This window comes from Cantharellus anzutake (genome assembly GCF_015039405.1).
Source record: "Cantharellus anzutake strain C23 chromosome Unknown EI90scaffold_7, whole genome shotgun sequence".
In the NCBI taxonomy this organism is placed as follows: Eukaryota; Fungi; Basidiomycota; class Agaricomycetes; order Cantharellales; family Hydnaceae; genus Cantharellus; species Cantharellus anzutake.
Window position 1 is genome coordinate 459282 of NW_024066957.1, and position 25021 is coordinate 484302.

The 25021-nt window shown below is 49.2% G+C and overlaps 10 protein-coding genes across 10 annotated transcripts; 4 read left to right on the plus strand and 6 right to left on the minus strand.

The window, feature by feature from the left end:
• Window positions 1-42: 42 nt before the first annotated feature.
• Window positions 43-713, minus strand: EI90DRAFT_3117922 (cytochrome b5; the record flags this gene model as incomplete). Its single annotated transcript, XM_039063040.1, has 6 exons — window positions 43-112; window positions 170-222; window positions 283-380; window positions 438-474; window positions 536-564; window positions 623-713. The coding sequence occupies 6 exons, from the start codon at window positions 711-713 to the stop codon at window positions 43-45; spliced, it is 378 nt and encodes a 125-aa protein (XP_038920718.1).
• A 2033-nt stretch (window positions 714-2746) lies between these two features.
• On the plus strand, window positions 2747-3720 carry EI90DRAFT_3039368 (uncharacterized protein). The gene is made up of 2 exons (XM_039058938.1): window positions 2747-3489; window positions 3565-3720. The coding sequence occupies exon 1, from the start codon at window positions 2933-2935 to the stop codon at window positions 3287-3289; it is 357 nt and encodes a 118-aa protein (XP_038920719.1). The 5' UTR covers window positions 2747-2932; the 3' UTR covers window positions 3290-3489; window positions 3565-3720.
• Window positions 3721-4795: 1075 nt separating this feature from the next.
• EI90DRAFT_3012987 (uncharacterized protein) lies at window positions 4796-6032 on the minus strand (the record flags this gene model as incomplete). Its single annotated transcript, XM_039056617.1, has 6 exons — window positions 4796-4838; window positions 4996-5072; window positions 5128-5409; window positions 5511-5633; window positions 5678-5810; window positions 5938-6032. The coding sequence occupies 6 exons, from the start codon at window positions 6030-6032 to the stop codon at window positions 4796-4798; spliced, it is 753 nt and encodes a 250-aa protein (XP_038920720.1).
• A 1073-nt stretch (window positions 6033-7105) lies between these two features.
• Window positions 7106-7565, plus strand: EI90DRAFT_3039396 (uncharacterized protein). Its single transcript, XM_039058939.1, has one exon. The coding sequence runs from the start codon at window positions 7224-7226 to the stop codon at window positions 7419-7421; it is 198 nt and encodes a 65-aa protein (XP_038920721.1). The 5' UTR covers window positions 7106-7223; the 3' UTR covers window positions 7422-7565.
• A 2182-nt stretch (window positions 7566-9747) lies between these two features.
• Window positions 9748-10346, plus strand: EI90DRAFT_3039408 (uncharacterized protein; the record flags this gene model as incomplete). The annotated part of the gene is made up of 2 exons (XM_039058940.1): window positions 9748-9892; window positions 9969-10346. Exon 2 carries the CDS (start codon window positions 10080-10082, stop codon window positions 10344-10346), a length of 267 nt encoding a protein of 88 aa, XP_038920722.1. The 5' UTR covers window positions 9748-9892; window positions 9969-10079.
• Window positions 10337-10546, plus strand: EI90DRAFT_3039410 (uncharacterized protein). The gene has a single exon (XM_039058941.1). It carries the CDS (start codon window positions 10371-10373, stop codon window positions 10533-10535), a length of 165 nt encoding a protein of 54 aa, XP_038920723.1. The 5' UTR covers window positions 10337-10370; the 3' UTR covers window positions 10536-10546.
• A 2753-nt stretch (window positions 10547-13299) lies between these two features.
• Window positions 13300-15474, minus strand: EI90DRAFT_3012990 (uncharacterized protein; the record flags this gene model as incomplete). The annotated part of the gene is made up of 4 exons (XM_039056618.1): window positions 13300-14721; window positions 15150-15262; window positions 15331-15406; window positions 15448-15474. The coding sequence occupies 4 exons, from the start codon at window positions 15472-15474 to the stop codon at window positions 13300-13302; spliced, it is 1638 nt and encodes a 545-aa protein (XP_038920724.1).
• Window positions 15475-16396: 922 nt separating this feature from the next.
• EI90DRAFT_3039423 (uncharacterized protein) lies at window positions 16397-17862 on the minus strand. The gene is made up of 2 exons (XM_039058942.1): window positions 17664-17862; window positions 16397-17577 (listed from the first exon to the last, which is right to left on the minus strand). Exons 1-2 carry the CDS (start codon window positions 17668-17670, stop codon window positions 16478-16480), a joined length of 1107 nt encoding a protein of 368 aa, XP_038920725.1. The 5' UTR covers window positions 17671-17862; the 3' UTR covers window positions 16397-16477.
• Window positions 17863-19301: 1439 nt separating this feature from the next.
• EI90DRAFT_2877077 (uncharacterized protein) lies at window positions 19302-19664 on the minus strand (the record flags this gene model as incomplete). Its single annotated transcript, XM_039053891.1, has 1 exon — window positions 19302-19664. A coding segment is annotated over one exon (363 nt), but the record flags the coding sequence as incomplete, so codon positions are not given.
• A 39-nt stretch (window positions 19665-19703) lies between these two features.
• Window positions 19704-21282, minus strand: EI90DRAFT_2423106 (uncharacterized protein). Its single transcript, XM_039053000.1, has 6 exons — window positions 21221-21282; window positions 20361-21167; window positions 20160-20299; window positions 19965-20103; window positions 19853-19904; window positions 19704-19793 (listed from the first exon to the last, which is right to left on the minus strand). Exons 2-6 carry the CDS (start codon window positions 21027-21029, stop codon window positions 19789-19791), a joined length of 1005 nt encoding a protein of 334 aa, XP_038920727.1. The 5' UTR covers window positions 21030-21167; window positions 21221-21282; the 3' UTR covers window positions 19704-19788.
• Window positions 21283-25021: the final 3739 nt, after the last annotated feature.

Consider the following 25021-nt stretch of genomic DNA (forward strand, 5'->3'; position numbering starts at 1 on the left):
AAGGGCAGTATCATAAATGCGGAGTTTAGATCTATGGTGAGTTCATGCAAGGTAGTAACGGTATGCGAGGATAGCGCCAAAGAGAGCAAGTGGGAAGAGGTAGAAAACTGGGCTGTGGCGTGTGGTGCCAGTTAGTTGATTGACAAATCTTTATGCGAATCGGGCTTACCTTCCACCCGAAGTGTCGCCTCCCTCCCCACGGTGAATGTAGGAGGACTTTATCTGGAAAGCGGAGTATGAGACAGAGACAAAGGGAGGACATAGAGTGGGAAAATCACTCACTGAGGGGCCGTCGAAGTCACCAATATACAGAGTCTTCAACAAGTCGCGGGCCTCATCCGAGTGTCCAACATCCTCAAACGCCTCTGTGGCGTCCTTGCCTATGGATATACCACATTTATGAGGAACGGAGAAGAAAACGACCACATGGAACTCACCAGCTTCGGAGAGGATGACCTCGTCACCGCCAGGATGCTGTGACGTACAAAACATGAGAACGCTTGTCAAAGAGCGCCAGTCCGCAGAGGCAACACACCTCGTCCAAAAACTTGGTGGCATCATATACTAATGGAACGCCGTTGAGCACAACATACACTGGGCTGTGAACTGGGCTGCTACAAACCTTTGCCACTGATGAGGACGTAGAGACTGTCACGCTGGCTGTTTTGCTTGAGAGTCTCGAGGTTGATGGTCTTGATGGGTGCCTCGGCCATTGTTAGCGATATTGCGGAAGAGGTGAAAGCAAGAGGGAAAGTTGGGTGAAGGTGAAGGCTGTTTATGCTTTGGGGAATTACTTTTGTTGGGTTGGATTAAGCCACCCTGGGAAAATTACCCTTATTTTCATCCGACAGTGTTCAATTTGGGATGTGTTCCGGTATGAGACACAGAGCACGTCTACCCTCTCGTCGTATGTTGCCACATAGGGTATCTACGGACTGCGGATCTCCCCGTTATTGTCTATGGAAGGGTGCAACGTCTCTCGCGTTTGGCTTCTCTTGGGAGTCAACGATTCCGGGCTTGGGCTGCCGGATCGGTGACGGACAACCTTGATGGAGGACCCGCACTGCATTAATGATCCGGCCTTTGGACACGATGGGGCCTATAACTTTTTTCCCATCAATTTGACTTGTGCAGGAGCACGACTCAACAGGGTGATCGGTAACTCAGCCCACAAACAGTGCAAAGCGTGAATCAGTACTATGAATGTGTGATTGGCATCTATGCACACATTTTCACCTGCTTTGCATTAGCTAAGTTTACAGCCGGCTCATACATCTTCTGTTTCGAGAGCGGACCTTCGTCAGTGCATGGGCAGGCCACTGGTCCTTCGTACGTCCTACTCATGTCCGCCAGGTGATGATACTTCTCGTTCTTCAAACGACCCCATCTATTTTAGCTGAATAATGGCTTGATCATCATGCAATCACCTCCGAAACATTCAATGATATGCCGCGCGCCAACCGTGGTTTTGCATTGATACACCAATTCATTTGTACGTGTATGCGGGTGCATCTTCGCGACTCCATTCCTAACAGTAAGACTGGATCAAAGGAGCACGTTTATTGTCAAAGTCATTACTATCAGCATGAATGATACATGATATCATCCATCTGTCAGTAAACCGTCCAACTCCCGAGTGCAGGAGAGAGATAGGCACACGCCTGGCTTCAGCCTGAAGTTGTGATGTGCCACTGACCCTGCATAGCATCCATTCTGATGTCGAGCGCCGTCGCAGCTGAGGGGACAGCGGCCCAAGCAATGTTCCAAATCCCCGCCTCCAAACCTAATCGTGATGGGTGCGGGCGGAGCATAATTTGCCGTTAACAAGTAGGCGGATGCCACGGCGATATCTCTAGTAAGAGGACAGAGAAAGATCCATGATGACTTGGCCCTTCACACCTCGCCCGAGCAGTCTCCTAAATGATGTCCAGTATTATACCTCGTCTATGGTTTATTTCCAGTCAAATCCAAATCCAACGCGTTGGAACATACTTATCACGCGTGTTATATTTCTTTGGCCAAAGCGAACTCCTGTTCGACATTTCCGTGCTTTGGCTTTTAGGACGGAGACGAGGTCCCAGATGGAGCGAAGACTGTAACTTCGAGTGTATCTTCCGTCCCGAATGGAAAAGCAGTTGTCCTTCTTGACACGGGGACTGCGTATGTGTACGCACCATCAGATTTGGTGATGGCTATGTATGGAAATGTGCAAGGTGCCACGTACGACAGCAGTGCTGGTTCGTCAGCTATTACTCCCTGTCTGCCATTCCAGAGCTGAAATGTCATGGCATGATCTGTGGGTCATTGGGTCGTACCTTGTGATCAACAGGTTTACTTCGGATTCTGGATTGGGTTGGTTTCCTTCTTTCCTGCATTGGATATTTTCGACCCGTAGTGGTCGTCCGATCGATTTGCATCCCTGGACCTTGTTGTTCCCGTACTCGGCAACAAGAACAGGTGTATTGGATCATTTGTTCCACAGAGCTTGGGTGATAGTGGACAGTATGATATTGTTACTGGCGATGTCTTCCTCCGAAATGTCTATGCGGTGTGAGTAAAATCTCTTCGAACAAATAACAGCTGTCCGACCAGCTCATACATTGGTGGCTCGGTTTTGGTGATTACACGGATTCGTCGAAGCTCACAATGGGGGATCCATACGTGAAGGTGAACAGTCTGCCATTGTGTTATTCCTAATGTTGAATTGTCCCCATTACTGCAGCGTTTGCCAACCGCCAACATCTCCCAGGCCATCCTTGAGTTTCAAAATCAGCGAGGTGGCTCATCGACACTCAAGGTACCCTCTAATCCCGGCACGGGATCTAGCTCTCCGACACCTTCTCCTACATCCACCATCCCCCGGATGACCTTTCCCGCAAAGTGAATCATATCGAATCGTACGGACCAGCTCTATTAGCCGTGCTAGCCGTTAATGCTGTCATTATGGTTGTGGTTGTCATCGTCGGCATTATGTACCTTCGACGGAGCTGTGGGAGAGACCGGGCGACAGGGGATACTCCGGAGATGGGCCGCAGCCGAAATCTGGTCTCCTCCAGAATCCCTTTTCATCTATGGGCTTCCGTGGTCTTTCAAGCGAACGAAGAAACGGGGTCGCAATGGACCAGCCAATAATACGATCTCGACAATGGGGCTCCCGCCCAATGGAAACAACACCGAGGAATTCCGTTCGAATAATCCTGGGATTTCCGATTGTCCGGTTTCGTTGCAAAATTCCGATGCAGCGTATAGAGGCGCTCCTCTGTCGAAACGTATCGCATGTCCACCGTGAGTTCCGGCTTGAGGAATCCCAGCATCAGTGCGAACTTCCTGCCTCCTGCCTCGCTCATGACGCCTGGTATGGATACAGAGACTCCAATGCCAGGAGGAGATGATCACCAGGTTCAGCAACTGAGGGGTAAGGAAGACCACGCTTCCTGGCGTTGCCCCTTCACAAGTAAACGATACATGCCTGTAACTTATAGCTTTCTTCTGTGGATCGCCAGCATGGTCGACGCAGTAAATTCGGTATCTTTTTCCAGCCGGTGTAGAAGCGATCTTACTCACTAGGATGCCGTACGTTAGCTCATCCCTTCCTGTCCGTATTGAATTCTATAACCTGCCTATCTCCGCCTCAACGAACAAGTTCGCACCTGCGTTACGCTGCCCTCGCCGACCTCGAACATCATAATGCAGAGCATTCGAAAAGGCCGTCCAAGACTGGATCAAGTCTAAAGTGGCGAACAGAGGAGTGTGATGAGTGAGCACGAAACTCTGAATTTGTCGCGCGTTTAGTCATCTTGGTTCCTCTGTTCGCCACTCAGCGGTCTGCACCCTTTGAGTTTAGGATGGACGATCCTGACCTGTCTCTCGCCCCGACAGCTGAGAAATGCATAATAATATTGTCTCCTTTACGATGTGCACCGCGCCCGCCCCGTGCCCATAGTTGTTACTTCGCGAACGTGGTAACACCGTTTGGCACACAGGAGGTGCATGAGGGAGCACGGTCGCACGTACAGAAGAAGTATGAGAACCATTGCACACAAGCCACTTGTAGGTTTCCGTGCTGTACGTATTCTATAAATAATTTGTTGCTTGACGCGGATTCCAATCGCCACGAAACACGGAAGCTTGAACATCGACTGGATCTTCACCTTGCCACGGGACCACGCGAGACTTGTTAGCCAGAATTCGGCGGATGGAAACTCCGATGACACGCTGACCATGCTCGGGTGGGCGCAATGTTGCTACGTGCCAGTGGCCGGTGGAAATGGGGGCTCGAGAGCTGGGAAACACGACGCACAGGAACAAGCAAGTTCATAATGAAGACGATGGAGCATGTGCCCGAACATATTGAACGAAACTTGTAAAGTGACGGAGAATCGCGAGTTGACCCTCTGTTGGGGTCGTGGAGGTAGATTGATCGATGGTTTCACAATGCTGTCTGCGTCGGCGCGTAGCAGCATATCTTGAGGTGCGTACCAAGCGAAAAAGCTAAACCCTTTTTTATACGAGTTGACCACTCACTACGAAGGGAACGATGATGTTGAGGACGTTCGGAGACCTTACGAGCTTAGGCACTATGGAAGCCAATGTCGCAGACGAAGAAAAAAGTATTCTTTTATTGAAGTACAAGCGTGGATGTAGTGTTATGTGAGTGAATGAGTGAAAGAAAGGATCCTCCAGGAATCGCCGGCAATCTCCTCCCAATCTCGATGATGACACAACCTCGGATCATATACGCTAGGGTATGGCGCTGCCTGGCACCGAGCGGGAGGAGGCCATTCCGAATGGGACATCAGCTTGAAGCATCGGTGTCCCTAGCGTATTTTGGTTTGCCCCTGCAAAAGCAACACCACAGCGTTATACCTTCAGTCAATCAGCTAGCCTGGAGCCACTGCTTACAAAGGTGAGTTGATCACCGCACGATCAACCGTTGCCTAGTGGAACAGTTAGCATGGCCAATGTCGCGGTCCGACCTTGCTAGTGAAAACTTACCTCCTGCGCCTCTCATCCCAGGCGCGCCTCCTAATTCCCTGGCAAATCAAGCATACCCTGGCATGGAAGTACTGCCACTATATTATTGGTCAGTAAACGACATATGGAAGATGAAAGTGAAAGATTACTCACGCGGTATTCATTGATCATGCCCACCGGCATGTTTGGGAATAGTGCCTCGATGGGCGCTTCGACAACGGTTTTTAGAGCCCAATCGGGCTCTAAAACGTGTTCATGGCCGCCACATAGGGCAAGCCATGCAGGATAATGGAACCCAGGTGGAGGCACCTGGGGTTCATTATCCGGTGTGTGGGCATCCTGGCTGTGGAACCGATGAGTCATGAGATTGGATGCAGAGGCGAAGTCCTCAAATACCTGGATGCCCGTGGGCCATGTTGCCCTCCTGGCGACATTCTATTGATTAGATATGAATGGCATCCGATTCGAATATCGCAACATATCGTCAGTTCCTTGAGGCGGGCATACTATGGTTGTAATAAATGATAAACTCTCACAGTGTGTTTTATCGAGGGGCGGACGGTAGTAGTGATGTTTAACGTTGGGTTTGATGCCTTTGGCTGGCGAAGGGGAGTACGCGTGTTCAGAACAAGGCGAACTGGGGAATGGTTGATCAGATCCTACGAACGTATGGCACAACGGAAGTGAGATCAGGTGTGCTCACAAAAAACGAAGTTCCAATCGCCTCGTCAGCTGAAGTGTTTCCTAGATGCCCTAGCAGTTGGGAATGAAGAGAGTTGGGAAGGGAGAAGGGGGTGTTGGGCACAACGGATGCAGATCCTTGAACTGTTGAATAACTTTTTATATGGATTTGCAGGCAATAAATTGCCATAGAAATGACGACGCCTCCCTGATGGTCCCTATTTCTTTCTAGAACTAGCCCGTATCCGTCCGCAAAACTCGCATATCTTCGTCTCGAACTACCTGAGTCTCAGATCGAATCTTCCCCCTGGGTCAAGCGGAAGCGCCAGTGTATATTTTCGTCGAATTGTTCCTTCAGAGCAAGAAGTGGGATACATGCCCGTGCCTCAAATTGTGGTGAGTACATAATTACACAGGACATAGGGCAGTGATCAATTTTTCCACGCAATGACAGGAAGACCAAATCAATCAAGAAAATGCTTCCGCCTCAATATTTGATCTCTGGCCAAAGTCCGTCCCAGATCAGCTGGTCCGACAGGACTACAGGGTTCAGCAACTGAGGGCTGAGTCGGAAAACTACGCCTACGCGCGTAGCCCCCCTGCAACAAGTGTGCGGTGTGTGCCCGTAGTTTCTCCATGAGCATTCGCCCTTTTTCGCTCAAGTTGGGCCCGACACTCGCCTTCGTCGACTCGTTATGCTGCGCCTCAATCGAATGAGAATGAGTCCTCGATTTTTATTTCGTCCCTCCGTTGGAGTCGTTTGAAACTAGAGACGCGGCCGTGCTTAGAGTTGGATCCAAGGGAGCGGGACAGGGCCAGAGCTGCGGTATAAACGTTGAGCCTGGGAGATCGGGAATTTGTTCTATTATGTATTGGGGGAAAACGGCTAATTGGTTTCCTCTGCGGATCACCAACACGCCTCAACACACGTTCCACTTACATAAATTTGGTGCCTTAAAATAATTCCTCCAACTGATTTAGAAGCGATCGTGCTCATTCATCTGGATGTCGCTGACGCTGGTGTCATTGACACCTACTCTCAAAGGACACCTTCAGCTCGTTGGCCCATATGTATCTGCGTTGGATCCTATACTCGCTCACGCTTGGATCAAGTCTGGAACGGCGGGCCATAGGCAGTCAGGAGGCAGGTCAATTCTTATTGCCGGTGTCCCGTAGAGCGCAACCGGGAGGATTTGGGGAGTTGAGGCAAAGGTCACCACTGGGAAAAGTCCCTGAACGTGCATGGTCTGTGCACAGCCCTTCCCCTTTGGGTACGCAATTTTGATCCGTCCTGCACTCCGGATGATGGGCCGCAGCCGAAATCTGGTCTCCTCCAGAATCCCTTTTCATCTATGGGTTTCCGCGGTCTTTCAAGGGCAGGCGAGCGAACGAAGAAACGGGGTCGCAATGGACCAGCCAACAATACGATCTCGACGATGGAGCTCGCGCCTAATGGAGACAACACTGAAGAATTCCGTTCAAGTAATCTTGGGTTTTCGTATCGTCCCGTTTCGCTGCAAAATTCCGATGCAGCGTACAGAGGTGCTCCTCTGTCAGAAACGTATCGCATGTCCATTGTGGGTTCCGGCTTGAGGAATCCCAGCATCAGCGCGAACCTCCTGCCTCCGCCCACGACGCCTGGTATGGATACAGAGACTCCAATGCCAGGGGGAGGCGAGGACGGGTTGTGCGGCAACCCAGCACGATACAAGCATTCTACGTTTTCTTTCAGAACGGAGGCATACAGAGATTCAGCGGTGCTTTAGTTGATTTGACCATTTGGCACTTCCGAGTCATGTTAGGGCCGCCAGTTTCTATTGTCATATTTTGGGTGGTGTGTTTGTGTTTATGTTTCTGTGTACAGTATGACATCCAGCACAAGTTTAATCAATGCTTTGCCTCTGATAGAGGGTTCTCGAACCCTAAGACAGACTTTTATTTGTTGTGGTATGCATTGCGTTTCTTGGAAATATAGGCGCACGCTGTGGCCAGCTCACGTTTGAGTCTTGCTGCGTCCATAATATCCTTCTCTTTCCGTTTTGGATTACTCGCTGCCAAAGTCAGTACTGTGCGCGCGCATTCATAGCGCTTGACCATTATTTGGGCCTTACGACTTCTCAGTTCACGGGCGCGGTTTTTTTTTGACGCTTCCCCAAACAGCTGTCTCCTCCAGGATCAACCGGCTTGGACAGTTTCGTCTCGGGCTGTTTGTGTCTTCAAATCATCTACACACTGGTCGAGCAGAAGCACAGTGTGTATTTTTTCTTGAAGGTGTGCAGTAGAATTCGCGTTCAGTTTCCAGTACGTGGCCAGGATATCGATCATTCTCCAAAACCGATCTAAACAAGAAAATGCTGTCGCCTCACAGCCTCTTGTTGGCTGATTCAGACCTTGCGAGGCTTCTGTTGAAGCCCGTCCCAGATCCAGCTAGTTTGACGGGTTCACCGGACTCAGCAACTGAGGAGCGAGAAAGACCACGCTTCTGCGCGTAGTCCCGACAAGTGAACGATACTGTGCATCAGCATGGTCGACGTAGTTAAGTTCGGTATTTTTAAAATAGTCATTCCACCTGATGCAGAAGCGATCTCACTCACTCGGATGTCGATGTGGTGGGCGGCACTGAACTCCCTCGGTACCCAGGCAGGACCCACTACATAGATAGGTCAGCTCATCCCTTCCTATCCCCATTGGATTCTATACCTGCCTATCTCCGCCTCAACGAACAAGCTAGCGACCTCGAACATCATAATGCAGAGCATTCGAAAAGGCCGTTCAAGATTGGATTAAGTCTAGAGTGGCGAAGTGCATAATTGTTATTGCGGCCATCCCGAGGAATCTGACTAGGAAATTTTGAGGGTGATGAGTGAACAGGAGGCGAATGCTTACTCCTAGTACTACGAAACTCTGAATTCGTCGCGCATTGAGTTATCTTGGTTCCTCTGTTCGCCACCCAGCGGTCTGCACCCTTCAAGTTTAGGATGGACAATCCTGACCTGTCTCTCGCCCCCGCGGCTGAGAAATGCATAATCATGTTGTCCCCTTTACGATGTGCACTGCGCCGGCTCCGCGCACATAGTTGTTACGTCGCAGATGTGGTAACGCCATCGTTTGGCACACAGGAGGTGCATGAGGGAGTATGATCGCACGTACAAATCATTTGTTGCTTGTGGGATGGATACGCGGATTTCGATCGCTGCAAAACACGCAAGCTTGAACATCGACCGGATCTTCACCCTGCCACGGGACCACGAGAGACATATTAGCCAGAATTCGGCGCCTGGACAGTGGAGCATCGGGTTGCGAAGCATTGAATGGAAAACTGCCTTGGAAACTCGCTGACCATGGAATAAGTTGCTCGGGTGGGCGCAATGTTGCTACGTGCCGGTGGCCGGCGGAAATGGGGGGTCGAGAGCTGGGAAACACGACACACAGGAACAGGCAAGTTCATAATGAAGACGATGGAACATTGTGCCCGAACGGAACTTGTGAAGTGACGGAGAATCGCGAGTTGGCCCTCTGTTGGAGTTGTGGAGGTAGATTGATCGATGGTTACGGTGGTTTCAATGTCGGACAATGCTGTCTGCGTCGGCGCGTAGCAGCATATCTTGAGGACACTTGAGCTACGTACCAGCTAAACCCTTTTTCACACGAGTTGACCACTCACTACGAAGGGAACGATGATGTTGAGGACGTTCAGAAACCTTACGAGCTTGGGCACTATGGAAGCCAATGTCGCAGACGAAGAAAAAAGTATTCCATTGAAGTACAAACGTGGATGTAGTGTTATGCGAGTGAATGTGGATTTTGAGTGAAAAAAAGGATCCTCCAGGAAAAGGTCTCAGAATCGCCGGCAATCTCCTCCCAATCTCGATGATGATACAACCTCGGATCGAATACGCTGGGGTATGGCGCTGCCTTGTGGCACCGAGCGGGAGGAGGCCATTCCGAATGGGGCACCAGCTTGAAGCGTCGGCGTCCCTGTTGTGTTTTGGTTTACTCCTGCAAAAGCAACACGACAACGTTATGCTTTCAGTCAATCAGCTAGCCTGGAGAATTCCACTACTTACAAAGGCGAGTTGATCACCGCACGATCAACCGTTGCCTAGTGGAACAGTTAGCCTGGCCAATGTCGCGCTCCGACCTTGCTAGTGAAGACTTACCTCCTGCGCCTCTCAACCCGGGCGCGCCTCCTGATTTCCTGGCAAATCAGGCAAACCCTGGCATGGAAGTACTGCCACTATATTATTGGTCAGTCGACGTATGGAAGATGAAAGTGAAATATTACTCACGCGGTACTCGTTGATCATGCCGACCGGCATGTTTGGGAAGAGCGCCTCGATGGGCGCTTCGACAACAGTTTTTAGAGCCCAATCGGGCTCTAAAACGTGTTCATGGCCGCCACACAGGGCAAGCCATGCGGGATAATGAAACCCAGGTGGAGGCACCTGGGGTTCATCATCCGTTGTGTGGGCATCCTGGCTGTGGAACCAATGAGTCATGAGATTGGATGCAGAAGCGAAGTCCTCAAATACCTGGATGCCCGGGCGCCATGTTGCCCTCCTGGCGACATTCTGTTGATCGATCTGATTCGAATATTGCGACATATCGTCAGTTCCTTGAGACGAGTATACTATGGTTGTATTGAAAGATCAACACTCACAGTGTGTTTAGTGTCCAGGAACGGATGGTAGTAGCGATGTTGAGCGTCGAGTGTGATGGCCTTTGGCTGGCGAAGGGGAGTATGCGTGTTCAGACTGGGGAATGGTCGATCAGATCCTACGAACGTATGGCACAACGGAAGTGAGATCAGGCTTGCTCACAAAAACGAGATCCCAATCGCCTCGTCAGCTGAAGTGTTTCCTAGATGCCCTAGTAGTTAGGAATGAAGAGAGTTGGGGAGGGAGAAGGGGGTGTTGGGTACAACGGATGCAGATCCTTGAACTGGTGAACAACTTTTTATATGGATTTGCAGGCAATAAATTGCTATAGGTCCTTACATAAATGACGACGCCTCCCTGATGAGCCCTATTCTAGAACTAGCTTGTATCCATCCGCAAAACTCGCATATCTTCGTCTCGAACTACCTGAGTCTCAGATCGAATCTTCTCTGGTCAAGCGGAAGCGCCAGTGTATATTTCCGTCGAATTTTTCCTTCAGAGTAAGAAGCGGGATATGTACATACCCGTGCCTCAAATATAGTACATAAGAGATTACACAGGACATAGGGCAATGATCAATTTTTCCACGCAATGACAGGAAGACCAAATCAATCAGGAAGATGCTTCCACCTCAATATTCGATCTCTGGTCAAAGTCCGTCCAAGATCAGCTGGTCCAACAGGACTACAGCAACTGAGGACTGAGTCGGGAAACTACGCCCCTGCGTGTTGCCCCTGTAACAAGTGTGCCATGTGCGCCCGTAGTTTCTCCATGAACATTCGCCCTTTTCCGTTTAAGTTGGACCTGATACTCGCCTTCGCCGACTCGTTATGTTGCGCCTCAATCGAATGAGTCCTCTCGATTTTTATTTCGTCCCTCCATTGGAGTCGTTTGAAGCTAGAGACGCGACCGCACTTAGAGGTGGATCCAAGGGAGTGGGACTAGGCCAGAGCTGTGGTATGAACGTGTCCACCCGTTGAGCCTGGAAGATCGGAAATTCGTTCCATCACAGGGGAGATACGGCTAATTAAGTCGTATTGCTTTCCTCCGCGGAATCACCAACACGCCTCAACACACGTTCCACTTACATAAATCTGGTGCCTTAAAATAATTCCTCCAACTGATTTAGAAGCGATCGTACTCATTCATCTGAAGCTGGTGTCATTGACATCTACTCTCAAAAGGACACCTTCAGCCCGTTGGCCCATATCTGCGTTGGAACCTATACTCGCTCAAGCTTGGATCAAGTCTGGAACGGCGGACCATAGACAGTCAGGAGGTAGGATTCTTATTGCCACTGTCCCGAAGAGCGGAACCGGGATGATTTCGGGAGTTGAGGCAAAGGTCACCATTGGAAAAAGTCCCTGAACGTGCATTCGGTCATCGTGATCATCGTGTGCCTAGTGGTCCGTACACAGCTCTTCCCCCTTTGAGTACGCAATTTTGATCCGTCCTTCGTTTTGATGGCTTTGACACCCTTTACGGCAGTCACTGGGCAGTCTGTCACGTCGTATAAGTGGTAACACCATCATTTGACCCACAGGAAATGCGTGAGGCATGGTGGAAAGATGGGACCGAGAACTGGGAAATGCGACGCACAGCAACCCATAGTGAAGATTGTGTTTGGACAAAGTTGTGAGTCACCTGCCGTGTTCGTCATATGTAATGAATTGCCATCGGCCCGGCAATAAACTTTGACATGATCTAGATGTAGCACCTGTATCAATGTGCAGATCATTACTTTGATCAACAATATTGGCTAGATGGCAGTACGTATGTGTAAATTCTTCGCTGCAGGGGTCAAGTGAAGGGATTATTTTGGAGTCAGACAATTTGCCGAATCAAGAGAGGCTCCAGGTAGTCATTGACGGTTGAATACTCAAGCGTAAGTCAACGAGTCTTCCGCGCTATTCGTGTAGCTATCAGATGCAAATCAGGGACAAGTATGGGTGGCAATGGAGTACTGTGTCTCTAGTAACCGTAGCCTGTAGTTTCATTTAGGATGTCTGAAGTTGAGCTCGGGATAAACTTTGGGTATGATGACATGGACGACGTCCGGCGTGCAACAGATTCTCCATCTCGGCTTTCCACTTGGCCACAGCAAACTTTGACGTATACCGTAGCGCGCTCAATGTCTGTCAGACTCCCGCTCAATGGGGACTCCAGGAAGTGCATGAAGTCTTGCAGTCCAAAACAATCAGGAGCACACGGAATGTCCCAGGTGGATTGGAGAAGGAAGAGAGGAGGGAAAGCGTGAACTCTTCTAAATGCGGAGCACTTGGAAAACTGCGCTGGGGACATCGGAGAAAATCAAACCACTCCCACGTTCTAGCTATTGGTTTGAATGTGTTGGGACACAGATTAGGAGCATTGTAAAATTGGAAGCGCTTTCTGCATCATCCACATGTAGTAGTCCTTGGGCGTCAACCAGTATTACCGTTCAATCGCTCTCTGATTGAATTCAGAGTGTTCGCCAGATAACCCCTTGAACGACCCGCCAATGGCCGGCCCTTCCAAACAATTCGTTCGATGGTTGTGTGAACGGGAGTCCCATACGACCTAAGCGATTCGTAGAGGGAGTGAAAGGACATTTGATTCCATGGTATAAGCTGCGGGCGGTAGGGTGGCGCCAACTCCAGGCGTCGAGGGAAAACTGCGCCAAAGCGACGCGTTTTTGGATGTAATCCAGTACAAGCCCATGGGGAAAGTCTGAGTAATCATGCTGTACGAGACAAAATACAGGACAATCTCGTGGGTGTCGAAACGTCCAAAGACCCGTTAAATAGAAAAATCTGACTTGGGTCCTCACGACTTCTTTATTTGCCACCACGTCACCGATTTTTGACGCTTCGATTGCCGAACAAGCTCCTTGATCCCAAATGCATGAAGGCCCTCGTTCCAACTGTTCCCGCCGAGGTTCTGCCTAAGGGGTTTCTCCTGAGATGGCTCATCACCGATCTGGATGGGAAGATGCACGACCTGGTACCTAGTGACTGTAGCGCGTGTTTCTATTTATTATTGCACCAGGTTGTCTGAATTCGGGCTCGGGATAGATTTCGGTGGGGATAATGATGTTTGTCCCAAGACGACGTCCGACTCGCAACACAGTTTTCATCTCAACTTTCCACTTGGTCATCGCACTCCTCGAGGTATGCTGTAGTTCGATAAGCGTCAGATTTCGACTCGATGGAGAGTTCAGGAAGCGCAAGAACTCGTATGGCCCAAAATAACTCCGCCAAATCAGAGTACGAACTATGCGGAGTGTTTCAGGCGGGCTTAAGAGTGAAGAGAGCGGAATTGGACTGAGGAGCGAGAGCTCTTCTAAATGTGGGGAGCTTTGGAAAAGTGCACCGGGGAGTTCGGAAAAATCATGCCACTCCCATGTACCGGTGATATGGAACGGCTTTGAGCGGGACGGAACACATGTGATAATAAGCGTTTTGAGGTTGGAAAATGCTTTTGTCACTCGTATCATCCACAGGAAGTCCTTGGGCGTCAACAAGTATGGTCTTTCCGCCTCTAAGACACGTAAACGAGAAGTGGTGTTTCCATCTTCGTCGAGATATTCCGTGCTTTTGAGGAGTTCAAGCAAATGAGGCAATTTGGAGTCTGACGCCTTTTTAAGACGAAGTTCTGAAAGTCGCGGAAGGCCAGGAAGGCGAGAGACGGGAGTGAAAGGCCGGCTGTCTCTGTACACAGAAGTGATTGGATCCCAGTCATAAATAATCAAGGATTCTAATGTCCGAGAAAAGTGCCGGAGAGCACAGCGCAACCCGTGTGAATAACCCCCAACCGTCCACGTAAAATGCTTCACGGAAGATGAAGGAACGATGACAGTTTCAAAGTTGTCATTGAACTGAGCGAGTTCGGCAAAGGCATCATCATGCCAGCCAAAACTCTCCAAACTTGTCAGGTGCGAACATGATGCTAAAATTTCGTTTAACAGCGTAGCCCTCTGATTAAACCGAGCAAGCTGATCAGGAACCCTGCCTATGAGAGATGGTCGGTCCTTCAAATGACGTGTTCGGGAGTCGAGAATAATGGTTCGAACGAGGTTCCCATGAGACTTGAGGGATTCGCGTAGTAAATATACGGACGCTTCGGTGCAGATAAATATTGTTATTTCACGATAGAGACCACGCATCCCAGGGTCGACCCAATTACGGGAGACGAGAACGAGGGATGCGAAAGTGGCACGTTCCTGTATGTACCTCGTCACAAATTTCGGGGAAGAAGATGAGTAGCCATCATCACCAGGATATAAGTGACGCGGGATAAGGTATTGGACAACTTCGTATATGATATCTGGAGGAAGAGTGTTCCAAGACCTAGATGCACGCCTTGGATCCTCACGGGCGCGATGTTCCGGTGGCAGTTCCTGGACCAGAAGTGTCCCCACTAACGCTGACTTGCAAGCCAGAAGAAAGGAGATGCATGCAAACAACAGGTTTTGGATTGGGACGACAACGAAGCTAATGATTAGAAATTGGTCACATGATCGCGCAATACCTTCTGTCGGTACTACGTTTAAACGCTGACCCGGATAATTATGTACATGTTACGTGCCCCTAATTGGAATGGCGCTTCTTGCGTATTGGCATGAACACGCTTGGGAGGGGAAAGGGAGCGATCAACTTAGTTTCCTTTTTTGTATTCGACAAATTCAGTTTGCATTGTCGAATCCTGAAACTGGTTCTTTTTGTTGATCTGGAAATTGGGTTCAGAGTTGAAGGGAATGTCTAATATATCATTCAGCGCGACAGTAAGGATAGATATTAAAATTCAGGCACCAAGAAGTTACGAAATAATGTTAGTTCTACTACTTTTAGCACTCACATTAGCCCCAAAAGCGTTGAGCCAGGCGTTGAACAGGATGCGAGTTTTAGTTATATTTGCATCCGGAGAGTGACGACTTGTGGGAGTCGCCCCCCTTAGGGTTTCGTAAGTACCTGTACAAGATGAGGGGGGGAAACGCCAAGTCGACGAGGGATTCGCATAAGTGGGGGGAATCACTGACAGACGGAGCCAGAGCGGAAGATATAGGATCTGACGACCAAGGTCATTAAGCTTCCGATGCTATATGTTGGAGGACGCTGTCGAGTATCAATGATGAACTCGTTAGTTGTTAGCTCACTAGTTTCTTATTGCTTAGTACTCTCATTTCTGGCTGTCTTTGACTGCACTGCTCAACTCGAATCTTCGACTTCGTCTTCCAAGGGCCTACTAGGGTGGCTCTGTAACATCAATATACATATGGACGATATTCGTTGAGCAACGAATGACTTGAAGTCTGTCTGTCACGCTGCTATCAACGAACCAGATTCATCTTACACAAAGACTTTCCAGTTTGAAAGTCCTAACTGCTTCACTCTTTTATCGTATTCTATTGGAATGTTTCATACTGCGGGTGGTGCGTACGCGTTGGACTTCTTTCGTTTCGGATAGAGCTCCAAGTCATCAATGGATGTAAGCAGGGGGAGATTATTCTCCGTTGCACTGAACTGAGATAAAGCTGAGAGTCCCTCGTGCTTAAGATCTTTTAATGGGATGCCGTGATGTGCGACGCGTCTTGATGGCGACCTGAATGGCGCTTGGCGATACCTACACCGCGTCTCATAAGCCCGTCTTTCCCAAACGATGCCAAACTTCTGCGAATCCAGGTACCATATTTCTATATTTCTCATGAATACTTGGGCGAGTATTCCTAGACCTATCCGTCTCGTAACGTGTCTCTGTCGCATATACAGTTGCAGCTGTGAAGTGCTAGGTACGGAAGGTCACTTGGAATCAGAGGTGACTCTGGTTGTTTCTGTCAAACATCAGCGTGGTTTGTGTCCTTAGTATTCGCAAACGAGGCCGAAGGCCTCATTGGTACTAATATGTGTTCTTTGGTGTTCTCTCTCAGGATTCCGACTTGAGATGAAGCAATGTTAGTATGTCTTGCTTCAAAACTGGGCGATTTTTTTTTTCAGATTTCGGTCTTATGTCAGCGTGGTATCCAGCGCACAAAAAGATGGGGAAGCGCTCACGAAGCATTGCGTCTAGTGATGACGATGTTACAGCATTTCGAACGTCGCTATGTACAACTATCACAATTCCCGATTCAATACTCTGTGAATTGGAAGACAGTCAAGGAGAGAAATTATGGGCATGCATTTGGGGCACTAAACGACTTTGCTGATATCGATGACCACCGGAGCTCTGAGCTTGCCCTGGAGCAGAAATCGGGTTCCATCCTTGCTGGCCCGAGGAAGGTAAAATGGAAGAGATGTCCCCCAATCCCAGAACACATGATCACCATACCAGGGTCTGGAGGGATGTTTGCCTTCAAAGACTAGGCTGAATATATTTTCAAAGACTGGGCTGTACTTGGGGTGGACACTGAGTTCGAATTCTCCATCAAACGAGACCTGTGCACACAAGTTACCGAGGCCGCCAGTGATAATTAATGGGGCCTCCCCTAGCACTGGGGAAAAGAGCGCAGCGAGCTTTTCACTTGTGAGGTCTGCGTTTGGCGAGAGGTTATAAAAGGGGCACTTCAGCCAGGATTCATCCGCGCTATGGCTGGGATCTGGCTTGGAACTTTGTACATGAGTCGCAAGCTCTTCTGGAATCGAATGAACGACATGGTCACCAAGTACAGGCGTAGGAACGAGATATGGGAGAGGAGGTACATGGCCAGAATTGAAAATCCAAAAGTTGAAATCTTGCACGCGATATTGAGCAATCACCTCATATGTGTCCATTGACCAGACGAAAGCGCAGTTCATGTCGAAAGCACCTGCATATCGGTCTCCAGGAGAGAATCCAGCTGTGTGACGTGGAGGAGAGGATAAATAGTAATGAGGATCGGAAGGAGATGGAGGATCGGAAAGAGACGGAAAATCGAAAGGAGATGGAGAATTGGAAGGAGACGGAGGATTGAAAGGAGATGGAGAATCGGAAGGAGACAGAGGATCAGAAGGAGATAGAGGATCGGAAAGAGACGAAGAATCGGAAGGAGATGGAGAATTGGAAGGAGACAGAGGACCGGAAGGAGATGGAGGATCAGAAGGAGACGGAGGAGACGGAGGATCGGAAGGAGATGGAGGATCAGAAGGAGACAGAGGATCAGAAGGAGACAGAGGATCAGAAGGAGACAGAGGATTGGAGGGAGGTGGATCGGAAGGAGCAGGAGGAGATGCAAGAAGCTGGGTGGATGGCTCTCCTGAAAAACATAAGAGTGCCACGTTTCCGTACCAATTCTCATCTTGATTTCGAGGGACTCGCATGATACAACATCCGTTGCTTGACAATGCAGTTATAGCAGGGTGATGACTTGTAGGAAGAGCCCCAAGTGGCACAAAATGCGTGCCATGACTCAGAAAGGAGATATTTCCATCAGTGTCCTCGGTGGCAATCTGAACATTACCACCACCGATAAATTCTATCCAAACTGGGGGCTTGGGGGGATTGCATTGGAAGCGAGAGATTGTACGTTGATGGTCAATGTCCGCAACTTCAATAATTCCGCTTCCAAAACCAAGGGCGACATGAGAACCATCTTGAGATATCGCCGCACAGGTCACAACCCCGTTGCGAACATCGGGTTCAGCGAACTCGGCTTCATGATTAGTCAGCTTTGCTTCCATGGCCTCTTTAGCCTTACATGCATCCTCGCTCAATGGAATGAAGCCACCGGAGAACTCGCCAGATACGCTGAAGATTCGAACAGGATCGGAGAGATTCCCATACACTTGATGGAGACGTGATGACGATGGGGTGAATGGAAGGAAAGATCGATAAAGATCCCAAGGATCAGGATTAACACCAAGCCACTCAATAGATCCGTAAGCTTCGTTCAGCAGCTTGATTGATTTATGATTCTATAAAGCATCAAGTGATGTTATATCACTCAAATATATGAAATATAATCGAGGTTGAACTCACGGCGAATCCACCCAAATCACCCCATCTTTTCCAGACCCTCTCGTGTCCATCCCACTCACCCTTCGAAGCGATCAAGAACGAGAATAAATTTTCCATCAGGAGTTGTTCAAACTCTCTTTGCAATTCATTAGACTCTTCAGAAAAGAGTAGTGCAGGATTCAAGTGGGAAAACAACCGCTCGAATGAATACACGACGTAGTCAGGTTGCCCTTGCATCGAAAAATTATCCCACTTCTTTTTATCTCCCAAAGGGAATTCAGTGGGCAACCCAATTTCGTTCCTTTGAATGGCATTATTCACAAATCGAAGGAGTGGTAATCCGGGGAGGTATCCTTTCGGATCATCGATAAAGAAAGCCTTGTCTTCGTCATCACCGATGGGCGCTCCAGTGATAAATTCCTTCGCTGTTGCATGATAAAATTTGACCGTTGCATTGTTTGAAGGGACATCAATTATCGAGCTGATGGGATTCAGTATCGCATGGATTTTACCCTCGGCAATTCCTAAAAGATGTGACATGCTGTGAATACCGAGCGGTACTCGTGCAGCAACGACCATTCCAACTACTTGGCGATAATTATTCTCTATATATGGATCCACTCTCGAGAGATGGGGCCTGAAGGCTCGTCGCAGAATTCGCAAGTACTCCTTGCTGAGGTCCATAGATGTATATGGGAGTTTGAGAAAGTATTCAAACTCAGATTCAAGATCGGAGCCACTTCGAGTCCGAAACTGAACTTCGCGTATTCGGATCGAGGCCATAACAGGCAAACCACGGCAGGCTGAAGCAAATGCATCGAGATCGTCCGTTGATGGTTCCCACTGAGATTCTCTCATGCAATCCTTGAGCCCATCCTCTACCATCTGTCGGATTGTGTCGAATGTCTCGTCTGAGTCAACCTCATCCACATTATCACACGGGATGAGACAGCCCCGATCTCCCCAAACGGAAATAACTTGACGTTCAGGACGACAACTGACCAGTATGGAAAAAGCTGAAGGCAGCTCGTCGAGAAGACGTATGAGGCCCATCAGAGACATGAGTGCCTCTGAGCCTCCACATTCGTCCAAACCATCCAAGACGATGGTGAAGCGTCCCTTGCTTGCAGAAAATATGCCCTTGCGACTATTCATCGGTTCGAGGATCAAAGTCTGCATTTGTTTCTCCAGAGGGAGGCTTGTAACTAGCTCCGAATCTGGCTGCCGAAGGCGTTTGATGAGCGAGACCTTGAAGTCATTATTAAATATCGCAAGTTGACGCGCGAGGGTAGAAGGAAACTTCTCCAGAGAATCGAGGCCCGTTCCCTTTTGGTTTTTGTCCCAAAAGAAAGAGGCTGCAAGCATGCCTTCCTTTTTGAGCGTAGATGCGACGCTCATAGATATCGCCGTCTTCCCAGTGCCAGGGGACCCACGTAGCCAGACAAATCGGTTCTCGGCTGCTTTCAGATGATTGAGAAGAGATTTTTGTATGTTGACGCGTGTGCTTGGAAGGCACTCCGACTTGCTCTTCACGTAGGTGTGCTCAGCTGGGACCCACGGAAGTCGCTCAAGCTTCGCTAAAAGATGTAGCACTGATAAAAGAGCCCTGTGGAAGGAGCAAAATAACATACATTCCACCGATGCTTCAATGGTGCGAAGAAGCGTTAAAATAGTTGCCTGCGTCTATGGTATACGCACATCAGTCAGTTAAACCGAGCACTCAGGGACCTAATGGAAACGAACCGAAAACGAGTTAAGGGCTTCATTTATACACATCTTCACACCACTTATCCTGTTGGCGATTTCGGCTGCTAAGAACACTTTTGTTGCAAGATTCCGGGTTTTGAGCAACTCGATCTCATTTATCTGCCCCTTAAGGGCCCTGTCAATGGAGATCTTGAACCGGGTGAGAAGCGATGGGGGGTTAGGTGGACGTACGATTGAAACCCATTAATAAACTGAATCACTTCTGGGGGAATTTGGTCCGTCGACAGCTCGAGCGGCTGCAAAATGGTGGTATAAGCCTTTCGAATGTGATCACCCAATCCTTCGAGTTCATCGTCGTTTCCGCCAACAGTCTGCATGAATCATGGGGCGAAAATTACATACCATCGTCGATCACTGGGAAGATAAACTAACCTCGTAAACCTGGAGCCACGTCAGAAGTAAATTCGGGATTGCATCAAGATTCGCAATCGGGGCGAATTTAAGAGCGTCGGCTGCATTTTGTAGAACCAGCCTTGTAGCGCCGATGATTACTTTTTTTCGATCACTCCCTGAGTTGGCCGATGGCATGGTCGTGGGTTCCGATACGAAAGGTATGATGACATCCTCACGCTCCAATTGTGCATAGATGTTCAGCCGATTGTCAGGCGTGGCATGCGTCCCAGACGATTCACGAGGATTATTAACATGGGCGGTAGGGGTGCGGGGAGATGGAGGTGGCACCGCATCATCCCCGGATGGCTGAAGGAATGGAGTAGTTGGCCTGGATGGCCCAAGAGGTTCAGCAGTGCTAGGCTTGCTGCGGACAGGATTCAATTTTTGGAGGATCCTCATTAGAAATGCTGGTTTCTTGCGATCACTGCGATCACCAGAAGGAACAATCTGAGCAGCCACTTCGGGCTCAGGATAAGAACCTGCCGGCACTCCGAGCTGATCGCGGCGGTAGTTGTCGTGATCAGGCGATATTTGGGCATCAGTGACACGGACCTGCGGAACATGGGACTCCGAATGGGCCTGTGGGTGAGGTGGCTGCGGAGACGGGCCACGAGCAGGACGGATTCCTTTGTTGCGTCGGGAGAACATATTTAACGTGATATTTGTAGAAATTGCGCTGGCGTGATAACAGGAAAGGCTGCCTACGTGGAAGGGTGAACAGAGGACAATCGCCGTATGCACATGATGTATATGAAATTGCTCCTAGAAGGAAGTTGGACACCGAGGCTTCAATCAATTAGTTGCACAGAACCCAATAAAGCAAGTACTGTCAAGCTTACTTTGTTTGGGAATAGCAATGTTGCAACGTCCGAAACCTGTTCACTTGACATCCGTAGCTTGCGCTCTTCAAAAATCCCCGGAGGAAAAGGCGCAGTTGAGCGGAAAACGCGAAGTGTTGTTTTTATCTCCGGAGGTTAATGCATAGTATCAGGGGATGAGGGTGTAATGGTTACCTGTACCTTGGCTGAGACATCTTAGAGGCAGCCCAAAGTCGAGGTTAAATAGCACCTACCTACATGAACCCGCTCCCGTTGCCCAGTAAATTAGTGTGGTTGGCCTCTGGTGGCATCGTCGAGGCGAGCGGAAGTAAAATAGCTATGACATACAAGCCATGTGCTTGAGCGGACATGTGCACCCACCAGGCGCGCCTGCATCCTGATACCCAATTCTCAATGCGCTTCTTTCGGACTGAGTACAGAAAAATACCGCAGGGAAGCAAACTCATCCGATAGCTGAGGTGCCGAGATACCCAGATTCGAAGCACCTGCAAGAATCTTGTTCTTACATGCCAGGGTAATTGATAACCAGGGTCGGGAGAAAAGCATTCTCGTAAACGATTGAGGTTCTAGGTGAGGAGCAAACAAAAGTGTCACGGTCAGGGCCCTTCTACCCGGAGGCAATGGTTGCAAGACCGCAGAAACGTATGGTTCCTGAGCGAGGTGCACGCATAATCATCTTGATTGATAGTTGCGTCTCAAGGTATTGTCGTGTCGGCGAAGTTACAGTAATGTTGTGGTCAATTTAAGCTTGCGTGGGAGAGTACGACGTTCTAATGTAGATAAAATATAAAAACGCCTCAGAAAAGACATAACTTGCTTTGGTCGCCCTACACACCATTCCAATCGCGAAGCCATGGAAATGATTCCCTATGGCCCTAAAAACGTTGCAAAGTGGGGCCCGCAGCTTGGAATCCGTTGGTCGCATGTCCTCAACGTTAACAGCCAGCATCACGGAATGGCTGTCGACGGAGTTCAGAAACCAGTAGTCACCTAACACCTATTGTTCAAGCTGAAGCTGTGGGTGAGGTGGCGCACATATTAGAGCTGGGGTATTATCAGTGGTTCAAATATGAAGAGCGGCACCTTCTCATTCTCCGACCGTGCCGAAATCAATGGTAACGCTACCGGTCGCGATTGCGTTGACCTTGCAGAACCACATAGGCTCAATTCCTACCCCGCTAGGGATGCGTCCCGGTATGCAGCGGCTCGCCACGCTATTGTCGGAGTTGGTCGAAGTGCTGTTGGACTGTTGTTGGGCCCAGTGACTGCGAGGGTACTTCTCTCAGTTCTCTGCATTCTGTCGCACGTAAGAATCCTCCCGAGGCGATAACTGGGTGTTTGTTCATCATTGTCATGAGCTAGCACGCCACTCATGTCCAAGTCCCTGCCAAGAGAGTGTTCATTCATTGGAGTCGATGGGTGGCGTAAGCAATGACCACAGATTCTACCCGATCCCGAGAGCGCCAACGTTCTTTCTGCCTTGTCGAGCTTCCACTTTCGGACATCATGTGTCGCTGCACCGTACCATGCCAGTGCCATGAGAGCCTCTCATTCCGCTTGGTAAGAATATTTCTCGATTTTCAGCAAGCAATTATCAGGCTCAAACCTGGGCTGGGTTGACTAATGTTTGACGCCCTTTGTTCATGCTGATCCGGGATGTTCGGTGGCCAGAACCTTCTTAATGTCATTAGGGGGGCCAGAATGACGGCCAGGCATGTCTCAGTAACCTCTGATGGGCCCCTAATATAACGAGTGATTGTTTGCTTGCAGCCCGCTCGCCACAACTAGAATTACGGGATGAGATGATGACGAATCGGGATAAGAGATTAACAGGGGGTCAGAGAGGTCTGTCTGTGAGTAATAATTGCTTTTTCTCGGGTCTTGAAATCTGACTACGCTGTAGGACAACCCTGTTGTGCCAAAGAGCTTCAAACCATGAGTGTCTGGCCCTGCTAAACAAGCCGGATCCGACGACCTGAATCTTCCTCTTCCTCTTCATCGTTATCCCTGAGTGCGCTATGGACATATTCGTCAATGGTACGAGCTTGAATAGGTAAAGCCTCAAGTCCGTTCAAGGAAAACAGTGGGTTGCCATCGGCGGACGCCTTATACCGCACATACGAGGCTTCCCGATTTGAAAGCCCTGACAGCTTCACAGTTTTATTATCTTTCAATGGGATGTATCGCACGGTGGGTGGCACGCCACGCGGAGCCGGTTGGACTTCCTTCCGATGAAGCTCGAAGTCATCAATGGATTTAAATAATTAAGGGAACATTATCCTTCAGTGCACTGGACTGAGATAAAGCTGAGAGTGCCTCGTATTTGAGATCTTATAGGATTGACACAAGGGATGCCGTGAAATGAACTGATTTGCGACGCGTCTTGATGGTGGCACTTTGGTGACACCTGTACTGAGCCTTGTAAGCCCGTTGCTCCTGAACGATGTCATGTTTCGATCATTACACGTATTATGCCTCTATTATGACTCAAGGATGAACGGATGAACGATGCGAAATTTGGACGCTGAACCCAGTTATTCCCGCTACTCCGTAGCGGGTCCTACGTTTTTTTCTCCACAACTCAATTGTCCTATGCACAGGGTCCTGTATGACCCTGCCCAATGCATAAATGTTCACGCCTTCTCTCCATTCTCCAAACCCATTGATGAATCCTATCAGATCCTATCTCTACCCAGCCTTGTGGGCCAAAGTGTAACTCCCTGGATGCTTCGTCAAAGGCAGCAATAATATTTCGCCAGTGTTTAACACACTTTCGACAGGGTTGGTGTGGGCGAGATTCAACGTACAGCTGTAACACATTTAGTCTTTTACTTTTGAGTGCTTGCGCCGCAGAGCATTGTATTCGCGGTCATAGGGCTCTGAAAGCACCGCATCCTGTTTGATCTGCGGAGTTAAGTGGAGTACCCCTTGGTTAGTGCTATTGTAGGGGACTAGATGGGAGCTCTGGGTATTGTGGTTCTCTTTTCTTCCTTTCCATATTATTATCTTCACCAATACCCCTCCACTTACAGTCCCGAGAGGGGCACAGTGGGTCGGGCACGCCACAATCTTGGTGCATTTTTAACCGTGATTCAAATGTCTTTATGGTCACTAGCCCATGAAACAGTTGAGTCTATTTCGTTCGCCGGTGAGTGCATATGGTGCCTCTTTGTGGCATGCAAAGTCATCTTCCGACCTGCCCCTTATACTTGAGTGTCTCATCCTTTACAGTCCATCAGAACGACGCCTCAGGCACCAGCGCCATCCATTGTATCCTGTTCACGAACCATTAATACGGCACATGTACAGCCAAATCCCTTCAGCTGCAGATTGAATTAGTACGGAGCATGTGCATGATGCAGGTAACGCTGTTTGCTATCCCAAAATTACATGGGCATTATCGCACCATACGCCAGTTTCCAAATCCTCTCCAGTGGGTCGCAATTGAGCGTGTCCACAGTTCGCGGTGCGATTGTGGAGCGAGAAATGTGAAAAAAAAAAAGCTTGAGGAATGAGAAACTCAGGCGGGGTCTCAACGTTGGTGGTGAACAAGCAAGAGAGTAGCAGGATCTGCCGCTTCAGGCGGCGTTCCCCAGTTATAGTTTCTAATAGCACCGTGAGAGCTGTATGACCAGGCCATCCTCTTGTCCCTACTGGCTTAACTGTTGTGAAAATACTGCAGTGAGGTTGCGGGCGCAGACTTAGGGCGGGAGCATTCACAGGAAGACCACGCGCTCAACCACTGGCCATACTTTGGTCATCGCCTGTCCATTCGTGTGCTGCACACTGAACGTCAGATAG